Source organism: Pelophylax lessonae (assembly GCF_965119305.1).
Source record: "Pelophylax lessonae genome assembly, chromosome: 6".
NCBI lineage: Eukaryota > Metazoa > Chordata > Amphibia > Anura > Ranidae > Pelophylax > Pelophylax lessonae.
The window spans coordinates 142,792,724-142,806,864 of NC_138773.1; the positions used below are offsets into that span (position 1 = coordinate 142,792,724).

Genomic DNA, 14,141 nt, shown 5'->3' on the forward strand with positions numbered 1-14,141 from the left:
TGTTAATGACCTTGCATTGTTCTGGCCAGGTGGCTAGGTAATTAGTTTAGGGTTATTTTGTGCCTATTTACAAATCTATCTGCATATGCTAATGCAATCAGACTCACATTACCTGATAGTGTATATAATGTGTTTGTGTGGGTTTAATAAACAGTTCTTGCTTAGACTCACAACATAGAGTGTCATCTCATGTTTGTGGGAGAAGGCTATACCAGCTCTATCTCCCTTCGGCTTGGATCGCTAAATCCCTAGCTCTGGTAAGAGCGGTTCCTGCTATACTGTAGAGCATCCCTCCCACTAGGGGGAAGAGAACATCTCTGGCGGTGAAACCCCTCTTTCTATGGGGGCGGCCGCTACATATATATATTATTATTTTTTTTTTTTTCTCATCGCCATGCCACAGCCACACAGCCGAAGGCCCCTTTTTACACGGGCTGTCTGATCAGGTCAGTTTTTCAGGCAGACCTGATCGGACCCTTCAGTCTCCTCTATGGAGCTGTAATATGCCACCATCTGATCCTGTCCGCCAAAAACAGACAGATGGTGGTTCTATTTTCCATCCATCCATCCCATGGATCGGATCAGATGCCATCCGATTGCCCTATAGAGGAGAGTGGGGTTCTAGTCGTCTTTATGTGTAAATTTAGTATGCTATTTTTTTGGAAATAAAGCTTGGTTGTTTGTTAAAAAAAAAAAAACTGGCTCCTAACTTTTTATAGCTGGCTCCTAGATTTCAGGCAAATTTGTAAAGCTCTGGTATATTGCCATCATATCTCCTCTTAAGTGTCTCTTCTCCAAGGAGTATAAGTTTAAGGTTTGTAATTGTTCCTTGTAACTGAGGTCCTCCAGCCCCCTTATTAGCTTTGTTGCCCAGTTCTTAGTAGTTTTGATGTCGAAAAGTTCTAAAATGGACCTAACATCATGTTAAGTGCCTAGCAATGTATAAAGCTGGTTACACACAGATGAAAAATTCTGCAGATTCAGGAAGGACTGTCCAAATATCAATCTGTGTATAGCCCAGATTGTTTGACAGAAACTGTGTACCCAGCTTAAAGTACTTCTGAATTTCAGCAGTGTAAACAACATTTTTTTTCAATTGCTATATCCAACTTCATCATAAATCCATTCTTCTAAAAAAAAAAAAAAAAGCTGGCCTCTGTTTTTTCTGGGTTCTAAAGGGCAGGTCACGTGATCACTGTATGTGCCTGAGCAATAATTGGACCTGCCGATGGGCATGTCACAATGGGGGATCTACATAATTGGAGGAAATTACATTAGCCACCAGGTGTCCGCGTTTCCAATGGAATGATACCAGGAGGTATTATATCATATCCCCCGTTCAGAAGCCTTTTCACAAAGAGGGGAGGGGAGATGGGGAAGCCACAGCTTCCATTAGTCAAAGCAGGAGGAATAGGTGTCCTGGTGTGAGTAGTGTGAATTGCATTTTGAAATGAAGTGGAAGAGCATCAACGTTTTATTTTTTTAGATGATTGGGGGAAAAGAAGCACATATATTCTGAGCATTACACTTATAGTAAGTTTTTTAAATGTATGCACACCAACAGAAATGTTATATAAACAAATCCATTTCAGGGGTCCTTGAGAAAAACTGTCTCTTAATAAACAGTACATCCTTACTTACTATATGCCATGTTGAGAAATAGTAGTAAGAAAAGGACCACCAAATTTGATCCCCAAAGTAATGTGAAACTATTCCAAAGCATTAGTGATGCTATTGAACAAAGTCTAGCAACTGCATTAAATATTGCTCTATAATGCAATGCATCAGTGACATTTAGCAAAGCATACCTTTATCTATGTGGTATAAATAACTCTCTTGACACAAGGCAGCCAACAGATGCAGCACACTTGAGTAGATCCGAACTTTATCATCACTGTTATCTTCCCAGGCATAATCCTCAATTACATTTAGAAGTCCTCTAACCAGGGACAGAACTCCCTGTTCTGGATGGTCCTGTAGAAAACACATTTTTCAAAGCATCTGTAATTTTGTGTACACTAAGTACCTACATAAATCAACCAGGACATATGAGCATACAGTATGTTCTACAATAACTTCAGGCTGACTACACACTCTAAGTAAATACCCAGAACCTAAGTTCACATCAGGGAGACCAAGCTCATCTTCTAACATTTGAAATAAAAAAATAAAAAAAAAATGGGATTTTTATCTTACCGTAAAATCCTAATTTTGATGTTAATTGACGACACAGCTCCAGAATCATCTTAACTATTGTGTTATGCTACCCCCTCCTGGAGTAGGGAACTAGGCAGGAAAAAGCTTTACCACATCTATGGGGCAGTCTCAGGGGATATACTCCCACACTCTGCTCTAGGCATTTAGTTTTGTTGCAAGCAGTGTCAGAAGAAAAATAACCCAACTCAATAGAGAGGTGGGTGCTGTGTCCATCAATGAATGTAAGAGAAAAGGATTTTACGGTAAGGCAAAAATCCAGTTTTCTCTTTCTTTCATTGATGGACACAGCTCCAGAATCTTCTTAACCATTGGGACGTCCCAAAGCAGTGTTAAACTTGAGGGGTAGGAAAAACACAGCAGAAAAAATTCCCAAAAGGCTAAATCTAGCCAACCAGGTAACATTGAGCCCAACCAGGAACAACTGGAGCTCACCTGAAAACAATACACCCTCAAAGAGGACCAGGCCCTCACAAACAGCGACCTGCAAAACCTTGCAGTCAAAAGCAGCATCCGCAGATGCCAGTACATTCACTTTATTAATTTTGTGAAATTGTGTACAGGCGAGCAGGTGGCTGCCTTGCAAACCTGTATCACTGATGCCTGATGGCCGAAAAGCCCAAGAGGCACTAAGCGCCCACGTAGAAAGCGCCTTAACAGGGAACGGAGGAACCTGACCCTTGAAGGAATAGGCCTGCACTACCGTCTGTCTTGTCCATCTGGAAACAGCTACGGTAGACAAGACCAACCCTTTGCAAGATCCATTTGTAAAGACAAACAGTAAGGCTGATTTTCTAAACGACTCGGTTGCTGCAAGGTACACCCTGAGCACCCGACCCACATCCAGAGAGTACAAGGCAACAGGGAAGGCAACACAATGTCTTCATTCAGCTGGAAACCAGAAACAAGCTTAGAAAGGAAAGACTGACGAGGGCGAAGCCACCAGGTAAAGTGAATGACAAGACAAGGCCGCTAGCTCCAACACCCTGCGTACAGAAGTAATAGCCACCAAGAAGGCTACCTTATGGGACAATGTAAGCAGAGAAATCTCAGAAATATTTCTGAAAGGCGGTTACTGGAGAACCAACAGCACCAAATTGAGATCCCATAGAGGCAACGGAGACCGTACTGGGGGAGCCAAGTGACGAATCCCCTGAATAAAGGTGTGAACCAAGAATGAGTAGCCAAAGGACGGTAAAAGAAGACTGCCAAGGCCGAAAACCTGGCCCTTGAGAGTACCCAAGGCCGGGCGCTGCTCAACACCCCGTATGAGAAATGCCAAAATCCGAGCCTCCGAAAGGAAACGGGATGACCCCCAAGAGACACTTACACCACGCAATGTACCTCTTCCAGGCGCGATGGTAAATCTTCCTAGAGGTAGATTTTCTAGCCTTTAACAGCCTGGGAATGACCGATTCAGACAACCCTCTATCCCTCAACACCTGTCTTTCAACAACCAAGCTGTTAAAACCAGGGACTGTAAAGCAGGATGGAAGATTGGCCCTTGGGGCAATAGATCTTTTCTGAGAGGAAGTATTCAAGGGGCATCGGTAACCAGCCATACCAGATCGGTGTACCAAGACTGGCGAGGCCAGTCTGGAGCCACTAGGATGACCGGGTCCCTTCTGCCTCGAGCATTCACAGAAGACTCGGCAGAAGTTTTAGCAAGGGAAAGGTGTATATCAGATGATACTGGCCCCAAGGAGCCACCAGTGCATCTGTGGCTTTGGCCAGAGGATCCCAAGACCTTGCCTCAATTCTATGTACCTTCCTGTTGAGACGAGAGGCCAACAGGTCCACCTCGGAAGTTCCCCACCAGAGACATAGCTGAACCTTAGAATGCCAGCTACCTCCCGAGCCGCCAGAACACTTCTTGTGCCCCCTCAGTGATTGACACACACCACGGCCGTGGCATTGTCCCATTGAATCCTTACTGGGCACCCCTAAAATCGATTTGTCCAATGAGCCAGACAAATCTTATCGCCCAAAGTTCCAGTATATTGATCGGTAGTCTTGACTCCTCCAGAGTATAGACCCCCTTGAGCACAACCGTGGAGACCCACCGCCCAGTACAGGGGAAGGAAGGATTAGTCCTGTCGATGCACCAGAGAGTGAAGCCACCACACCACATCAGGGACCCTCTCATATTTTGGCTCAAAAGGATCAGATTGTCTAGAGACTGTGGATTCTTGTCACACTTAGCAAGAATCTCTCTTGCAGAGGTCTCGAGTGGAACTGTGTAAACGGAACCACCTCAAAAGGTAGAAACTATTAGGCACAGCACCCGCATGCAAGTCCTGAGGGATGATCGACTGATGGACAACAGGAGCCAAATAGCATCCTGCAGCTTTTGGAGTTTTTTCCCCTGGAAGAAACACCCTGGCTGAAGCCGAGTCCCAAGTCAGACCCAGATAGTCCAACTTGGTAGACAGAATCTAAGCAGATTCTTGGAAGTAAAATTTACAGCCAAACTCTTGCAGAGTACATACAATAATTTCCATGTTGTCCTTTAGAGCAGTTGGAGATTCTGCTCGCAGAAGAGGAGCCTCCGGGTACCCAGTACCGAAATCCCCCGCTGCCGCTACAATGCCAATAACAGGGCCAACATTTTTGTGAATACCTGAGGAGGCGAGACCAAAGGGTAATGACACGGCAGAGCGGAGGAAAAGCTGATGACCGACATATATTGGAATATGAAGGTAAGCGTCCTTTGATGTGGGGATGCCACTACTGCACGAGTGGACTCCATTCGGAACTTCTGCACCTGCACAAAGCGGTTCAAAGCCCTGAGGTCCAGGATTGGAAGTACCTGGTCTTCCTTCCTGGGAACTGTAAACAGGTTTGACTAGAAACCTTAAAAACATTCCAATTTTGGAATCAGAACAATCCCCTCTTATACCGCCCCGAAGAGACCCCACAGGTGGTCTGGGGACAAATGCAGGTAGGAAAGAAAGAACCTCCCTGGAGGATAAGACCGAAACTCGATCTTGTAGCTGGACCGAATCAGCTTGTGGACCCCCTGTCTAGACCAGGGAGGTCCATGGGTCCAGAAAGACGTGAAGACGCCCCCCCCTCCTCAGACACAGGTGAGAGTGCCCCTTCAGGCAGAAGAGGGCTTGTCTGCAGGTCTGGAAGAACCCACTCTTGGCTTACCAGACCAGGTCCTCTTGGAACCTTCAGAGGAGGTCCTGGCAGATTTAGATCCTTTGTCTTGAGATCCTGTGAGACGAAAAGGCTGCATATTAGCCGAGAAAAAAAAGGGCCCACGTCTGCGACGAGACTCCTTGCCCCCTCGCAGCCTGTGGAAGAAGAGTACTCTTCCCCCCATAAGAATAAGATTCTTAATGACATTATCCATATCATGCGCCGAAGGACCACTGCTGTCACGGACTGCCTAGAAACGAAGCGAGTTGCATCCAGAGAGGCATCACAGACAAACTGCAACCCCTGGACCAACTGGTCCGCCAGCTCGGCAACGGTAGGGGGAAGCTGTTCCCCCTCCAGATCCTGGCGAAAAAGCTTTCCCTACTTCGTTAAAGTCTGGGACACCAATTCTGTGGTAAACGCTGACCTTAGGACAGAACCGGCCACAGTCAACATGACCAGTTAACATATCAGCTCTCCTGTCAAAGGGGTCTTCAAAAGCCGGAGACTCTTCCACCGGATTAGAATGGATTTATTCAGCCTGGAACCACTACAGTTGGGACTGTCCACTTTTTTAAAAGGGACACTTCAAAGGGATACTGTCTAACAAAATGCTTAGGCAATGACTTATTGGGTTATTAGGTCACTGATTCACGACAATTTTGTCAAAATAAGCGGAAAAAGGGAATACCTTTGCCTCTTTTGGGGAGCTGCGGGTACCAAGGAGGACCAGTGCCTCCGACGCAGCAGCAGCAGCTGCATCCTCCATTTTTAAAGTTGCCTGCACCGATACAATCAGTGCATCCACTAGTGCCGTTTCATGCGCGGCTGCAGTAGAAGAGGAATCATCCTCACTAACAGAGCACTCGAAGTACATGGGCGCAGACCCAATAGGGTCGCTACATACTAAGCTCACCCTGAAACATAACAATCAGGGGAGACCGCCGACTATGCCAGCCAAGGGTCCATAAATGGACCACCTATGAGACCCCGAAAAAGACATAAGACACAAAGTGACTGTTTAGAGGGGCTGGTGGGAAGGGAGTGGAACTCAGGGGTCTGACGGTCCCAGGGAGGGGCCCACGTTCACCCCCAAAAGACAACCAGGGGGGACACTTACCACACCATGGAACCGGGTGTGCCTAGCTCCGGGCAGACCACCGCATTATCGGAATGGGGGTGCTGCGGGCTAAGAGGTATGCTGCGACTCAGGCCAGGACCAGGTCGTATGTGCCCTCGTGAGACGTTTAACTCGCAGGCCACACAGTGGGGCTATGTCGCAGCTGACCATGCACTCGCTGGGTGGCTGGACTGGGGAGACCTTAAGGATCTAGAATATCCAGTCCGCTGCCCAGTCTAGCAGTTGATTGTAGTTCTCACAGGAACAGAAAATAATAAAAGAGGAAAAAATTCCATTTAGAAAGAAAAAAAATGCTAGGACCAGAGATTCCAGCAAGGAACTAGGTCCTTATTCTTGACTAGGCAGAAAAAAACTGAATGCCTAGAGCAGAGTGTGGTAGTATATCCCTGGGACTGCCCCATAGGCGTGGTAAAGCTTTTTTCTGCCTAGTGCCCTACTCCTGTAAGGGGCAGCATCACCCAATGATTAAGAAGATTCTGGAGCTGTGTCCGTCAATGAACGAAAGAGAAAATGTTTTATTACATTTTGTTTTGTTTTTTTACAATTTTTTTAGCACAATGACCAGAGCAATATAATGTTACCATAGTAACACTGTACTACTCTGGGGAAGTGATCAAGATTTATTTTTTCACACGATTGCTTATAGCAATGAATTTTATTGCCATAAGCAAGCATTTTACTGAATGAAACGGATTCAGTTTGTTTTGTTGTGATTAGCCAGAGCTAATCACATGGTACAGATGGACTGTGATTGGCCCATGTGATCACACTGGCATCACAGCTAGCAACACATTATTTACAAATGGTCATGTGATCTGCTCTGATTGGTCACAGCAGTCACATGGTACCGGCAGCAAGGCGGGTTCACTGATCAGTCATCAGCGGTGTCTGACTGACAGTTGGTGACAGATCATGCCGTTGCGCGGCCCCATGAATGGCACCTTCTGAGAGGATGACATATGAGTTCCATTTAGGAGGAGAAAGAACCCAGCCGGCCATCAATCTGCTATAGGCCGGACAGGAAGGTTTTATTATTAAAACCTTGGTTGATACTGTGTCCTCGGATGCCTTACTGTCCCTCCCACCAACTTACTTTTACTTTTCTGCTTTTTCTAATTGCACCACGCCGCCAGATCCCAGTTTCCTCAGTTGTCTCTCCTCCAAACTGATCCTATTGAAGAACTGCTGGTATAGGGGGACTTAGGTAAGTCACTCTAAGCCCTGTATGGGGCGCTTCTGTGTGTTAACTCCCCTAAGATTAAGCTCCTGTGGGATCTCTGGAAGAGTGACATCCCTGGATAGAGAGGATTGTAAGGACTATTTGGATCAGTCTAAGCTTGTTATTTCCTACAGGGACAAACTAATACAAGTTAAGTTTCTGCACAGAGTGTACTATACCCCTTGAGGTTTCATTGAATGTATCCAGAGTGTGACCCTGCTATATTCCCCAGCTATCGCTTCCACCTAGAGTCCTATTTCCATATTTTCTTAGATTGCCCAAAGCTCACTACCTACTGGCCTGAGGTGTTTGAGGTGATCAATCTTTGGCTGCAAGTGTCTATACTGACCTTCACGGAAATTATCCCTATTCACGAGGACACTCAGTGTTCTCACCATACAAAATTGTTGATCTCTTATCTATTAAATAATGCTAAAAAAATAAATCTTAATGAAGTGGACCTCTGCTGCCCTTCCTGTGCTGTCATCCTGGGAGAAAATGGTTGATGAAGCCCTACCCATGTATAAGTTAACCTACATAAATCGGGGGTTCCTCTGGAAATACGACAAGGTGTGGTCCCCCTGGACCTTCCCTTAGGAAGATGTGTGTCCACAAACTTATTTACTTTGAAGGGTTGACGACTATGGGTGGAGTGTTGGGTCTGTCTCCCCCCCCCCCCCTTCATACCTGCCCCCTCTAGAGATGGTCTTGTGCTTTTATTGTGCATGTCACAACCTGGGTATGAGTTACTGTTCTCTACACTATCTTGGTAAACGGACATTGCTTTGTTTTGTTGGACCTTCTTACTCTTTGCTATGTTTAACCTTTGGAATTGTACGCTGCTTAACCAGGTCATATTGTTGTGTTGTATACTGTATTAAACTCATGACTGCAATAAAGAATCCCTGTTTTGTAAAAAAAAAATTGTACTAGGTTATTGAAACTTACAGGAACAACTAGTAATGTGGAGAAGAAGTTGCTAAGGAACTCCAGGAGAAAAGCCTCTGAGGAACGTATCTTCCCATCTATAGCAATTGTTTTTGGTACATCAGCAACAAGGCTCACTGCAGCTTTGAAGAAAGCATCCGCTAAGGAGAAAAAAGTAATAAAATGGTCAAAAGTAACTGCGTCCAGTACTGTTTACTAGGCTGAAACAAGAAATCTAAAATCTTGGAATACAAAAGGAAGCACACTGGTGACAAATTCTTTTGAGTCAGATTACAGAATTCCAATGCAGTAACGCATGCATTTGTGCACAATGCCTGTGTTGCAAAAAAAACAACTCACAGCAGAGCAATCTCCTGTGTTTGGGCCCATTTAAAACCTATGTACTATGAAAACATGCATACAAACATGCCACAGTGCACAAAAGAGATTGTGTGAATCAGTTCTCCTTTTTATTCTCTTGATATATATAGATTTGTAGATCTACCCTCTGTTTATAAATCAGGCTTTAAACAATATAGAAAAAAAAAGTATAAACTGGATTAAATACATCTTGGATTACTTTTTCTGTTAGAATAGTCACAGATTATACTTTTCAATATATGCAGAAAGTGGGAATTAATTATTTCCTTGTCTTTTTTCTTCTTTATATATACTGATGCAACATGCAGTCTGTTGCTACATGACCAAATTATACAAAGGACACAGGTGGATTGAGATTGTGTGTCCCCCTCTCCCTTTTTCTTTACTCCTAAATTCCCATTTTACCCAATCACCCCACCAGTTAATGCCCCCCTATCTTAACTTGGTTTCTTGTTCTCTAATTTAAATGTTGATCAAAAGGCTTAGCATATTGACCCAATAAATCGTGCTACAAAATGAAAACTGTGTAAACCATTTGGAATCTGTACGATGATATACTGATGCCTTCTTTCTCAATTGCATTCCTCATTTAAAAAAATAAAAACTATAATAAGAAAACAAATTAAGTGGTTTGCTAAAGTTTACTATGTTTGCTGAACTTCAATCTGTGTGCAATTTGATTGATTCTGTCAGGTAGTGATGGACGAACATCTGCCGGGACGGTTCGCGAATGCGATCGGTGAACTCGCTCAAATGTTTGCGAACCTCAGGTTCACAGTGGACCCCATTCATTTTAATGGCAGGCGAACATGAAAAACCTCCAGGTCATATTTGCAGCCACAAAATACTTACTAGCTGTGCACACATAGCCCCACAACATGGACACTGACATACCAGAAGTATTGCTATTGAAAAAGTTGCCATAATTTCTTTTTTTTATTTTTCAGCAAAAAAAATGTATTTTTTTTTTTAAATCAGCCAGAACTGACAGCAGCCGGTAAATACATGTCAAATGCATATAGGATCCATTCACACGTCTGTAAAATGGGTCCGCATCTGTTCCACTATTTAGTGGAACGTTTACAGACCCATTGATTTTCAATTCCAGTCTGAAAAATTAGGCATTCGCAGGATAAAGAAGTAAGTGTCGGCCAGTACAGGCCTCGAAAATGAGCAAACAGGCGTTTACCTGACAGCAAGGAACTTTGCATTCTGTGGCTGGAGGTACATTAGGCATTCACAGGATACAGAAGTGTCGGCCATTACAGGCACCAAAAATTAGCCCACAGGCGTTCACCTGACAGCAAAGAACTTTGTATTCTGTGGCTGGAGGTTTATTAGGCATTCACAGGATACAGAAGTGTCGGCCATTACAGGCCCCAAAAATTAGCCCACGGCATTCACCTGACAGCAAAGAACTTTGTATTCTGTGGCTGGAGGTACATTAAGCATTCACAGGAGACAGAAGTAAGTGTCGGCCATTACAGGCCCCAAAAATTAGCCCACAGGCGTTCACCTGACAGCAAAGAACTTTGTATTCTGTGGCTGGAGGTTGGTGTGTGGAGCAGGGACAGAGAGTTAGTGACACAAATCGCTAGCTAATAGGTCCACAAAAGTCTTTTGTCAGTGTAGGGAGAGGTTGCTGTGTGGAGCAGGGACAGACTGTATAGTGACACAAATTGCTAGCTAATAGGTCCACACAAGTATTTTGTCAGTGTAGGGAGAGGTTGCTGTTTGGAGCAGGGACAGACTGTAGCAATTAGGCATTCAACTTGAGTTGATAAAAGGCCTTTTATGCCACTGTATTTACCTAAGACAGGGACCATTATTTGCTATGGGTGGTGGCGGATATTTGTGGCCTGTCATGAATCAAACATGGTCTACTGGTCACATGTGTTGAATTCCTCCGAGATCAATGCCTCATTCATTTTTAGAAATGTGAGGTAGTCATAGTCAACACTGTCGTGAGCTAGGCGAGTGCGCTTATCGGTCACGATCCCCCCCTGCTGCGCTGAATGTCCTTTCGCACAGGACGATGGATGAGGGGCAAGCCAACAGTTCCATTGCAAATTGTGCAAGCTCAGGCCAGAGGTCAAGCCTACCCACCCAGTAGTCCAGGGGTTCATCACTTCTCAGAGCATCCACATCGGTCGTTAACCAGATGTAGTCGGACACCTGTCGGTCTAGGCGTTCCCTGATGCTGGATCCGGAGGACAGCTGTGAATGGGTCGGCTGAAAGAATGATCTCATATCAGAAGTGACCAACACATCTTCAAGCTGCCCTCTTCTTGCAGGCGCTGTTGGATTGGTACCCAAAACTGTTTCACTGTGAGTGGAAATTCCTCTGCCAGCGCACGCAAAAGCAGAATGCAGCATTTCTAAAAGCAAGGCCTGGAAGTGCTGCATTCTGAAAGCCCTCTGTGATGTGGGCTTTCAGTGGGAAGTTGCAGAAGGTGCGCTCGATTACATCAAAGGACGCACCAGACTTGGTTGAGTGGCTCACTCACCACCATATACCCTCCGCTTGAGTTACAGGAATTATTTTCCGATCCATCACAAGACATTTGCGATGCACAGCCATTCTTGGCATCAATCAGATCAACCCGAGGTGGTTTGTCCCCGCTGTTGCTGCCTACTCCGAGATCTCAAATGTTAGTGGTGGGGAAGGTGACGTCGATGATGACGTGTCTATGGACGTCACGGGGGTGCCCACAAGAGAGGAAGAGGAAGGGAGTTCAGAGGAAGAGATGGACCAGCAGATAGGGAGGAGAAGCAGGCCGAACTTTCATTGCACAGGAGGGACAAACCAGACTGCTAATGTATTAGGAGCGAGCTTTGTCGGAACCCACAAAGCCACACTCCAGGCTCTCACCATCCAGCCTCTTCTCCTTCCCCTCTCTTCTCACAATTGTCCTTCACTCCAACTTCCATCATGCCGTCCTCACGTTTTTCTGGAAAAAGGCAGGCTTCCGTGGCCCAAATGTTCGAGCATAAAAAAATGTTGACGCCGGATAACTCTCTTGCCCAACGGTTGACCACTGGCTTGTCGGAACTGATAGCCCCCCCAACAACTGCCATATAAACTGGTGGACTCGGAGGCCTTTCGAAAATTTGTGGCCATTGGAACACCACAATGGAAGGTCCCAGGAAGGAAATATTTCTTGCAGAAGGGCATCCCAGAGCTAATTGGCCATGTTCAGCGGAAAGTGAATGTAACTCTGGCACACAGTGTCGGTGCCAAGATACATCTGACCACAGACACGTGGTCTAGCAAACATGGGCAGGGAAGGTATATAACTTTTACTGCCCACTGGGTGAACCTTCTGACGGCCGTCAAGCATGTAACCTGTGGCACCCGTGTAGATTTGGTTTTACCGCCACAGATTGCATGCAGGCCTGCCTCTTCTTCTCCTCCTCCTACTTCATCCTCCCTCTCCTCCTCGGCTGACTCCTCCTTTTCCGCTGCGCCGCCCAAGATCCCCAGAACCTATTGGACATGCCAGGTGAGACGTTGCCATGCTGTGCTGCGTCTGTTGTGCCTGGAAGCCAAGAGCCACACTGGTCCTGCACTCCTTTCTGCTTTTGGTTCACAGGCAGATCAGTGGCTAACACTGCTCAATTTGACAGTTGGTAAAGTGGTGTGCGAGATAGGCTGCTCCAGCAGAAACGTGCAGTTAACGACTACCTGTAAGAACTCTGTGGCAGGACAGGTTCTGGGAAACTTGTTTTTTTCCACCGCGCCAGTGGCTGCTCATGTGCGATGGATGCAGACTTTTGCGACCATTTGATGAGATCACCAAACTGGTCAGTCGCAGCCAGGGCGCCATCAGTGACATCATACCTTAAGCCTTCTTTCTGGAGCGTGCATTGCATCGTGTCATTGATCAAGCCGTCGAGGAGCAGGAAGAGGAGGGAGTCGCAATGCTCGATGAATATAGAAAGCATATTATAGTGGATTTGTATTGTGCAGCATTGTGACTGGTGAGCTGTTCTGCAGCGATACTACAAATACAAAAAGTGACAAACGCAATTAGAAAAAAGTATTATAACTGGTGTGATAGACCAGTGGCCCCCCAAAATGAGAGATTGAAGAGGGGTGTTATATAACAATATACTTTCATAATAGTGTATTTGGGTACTGCAGAAATTTTGCCTCTGCATCATCGACGTCACCTTCCCCACCTCTAACATTAGAGATCTCGGAGTAGGCAGCAACAGCGGGGACAAACCTCCTTGGGCTGGTCTCAGTACTGTCGTCAGACTGCTGAGTGGCGGCTGTTGCTACCTCCTCTTCCTGATCCGATGCCAAGAATGGCTGCGCATTGTAAATGTCTTGTGATGGATCGGAAAATAATTCTTGTGACTCAAGCAAAGGGTATATGATGGTGGTGTTGGTGTCTTTGGGGGTGCACACAGCAGAGAGTGAAGAGGGTGCAGATAAAGAGGATGAGGAGGGTACAGAAGAGGAAGGCTGAGTGAGCCACTCAACCAAGTCTGGTGCGTCCTTTGACGTAATCGAACGCACCTTCTGCAACTTCCCACTTTAGCTCCGGCCTGGTGCTCCTGCCCTACCCCTACAACCCTTGCCTGCAAGCTCTGCCTGTCATTTTTTAAATGACCCTGTGACAAAAGTCTCTAGAGAAGCGCAGTATATGTGGAAGAAGGTATATAACACCCCGCTTCAATCTGTCATTTTGGGGGGGCCACTGGTCTATCACACCAGTTATAAAAAAAAATTCCCAGTAACTTTTGTCACTGTGTGTAGCAGAGTTAACGCAGCGAAAGAGGCAACATTTCTGCAGTACTCAAATACACTATTATGAAAGTATATTGTTATATAACATCCCGCTTCAATCTGTCGTTTTGGGGGGCCACTGGTATATCACACCAGTTATACTTTTTTTCCCAGTAACGTTTGTCACTGTGTGTAGCAGAGGTAATGCAGCGAAAGAGGCAAAATTTCTGCAGTACCCAAAAACACTATTATGAAAGTATATTGTTATATAACACCCCGCTTCAAATCCACTATAATATGCTTTCTATATTAGAAAGTATATTATAAGTGTATTACACCCCTATATACTGCACACCAAACAATAGTACACCTATACCAAT

General features: G+C 45.5%; 1 protein-coding gene across 3 annotated transcripts in view; it reads right to left on the reverse strand.

The window, feature by feature from the left end:
* Positions 1-14,141, reverse strand: part of VPS35L (VPS35 endosomal protein sorting factor like) — a 1,473,617-nt gene that overhangs the window by 143,574 nt on the left and 1,315,902 nt on the right. For all 3 annotated transcript variants that reach the window (XM_082262328.1, XM_082262327.1, XM_082262326.1), the window contains 2 exons: positions 8,667-8,806; positions 1,809-1,974 (listed from right to left, as the gene is read on the reverse strand). In XM_082262328.1, coding sequence (XP_082118454.1) covers positions 1,809-1,974; positions 8,667-8,806 — 306 coding nt within the window. The remainder of the gene's footprint in view (positions 1-1,808; positions 1,975-8,666; positions 8,807-14,141) is intronic.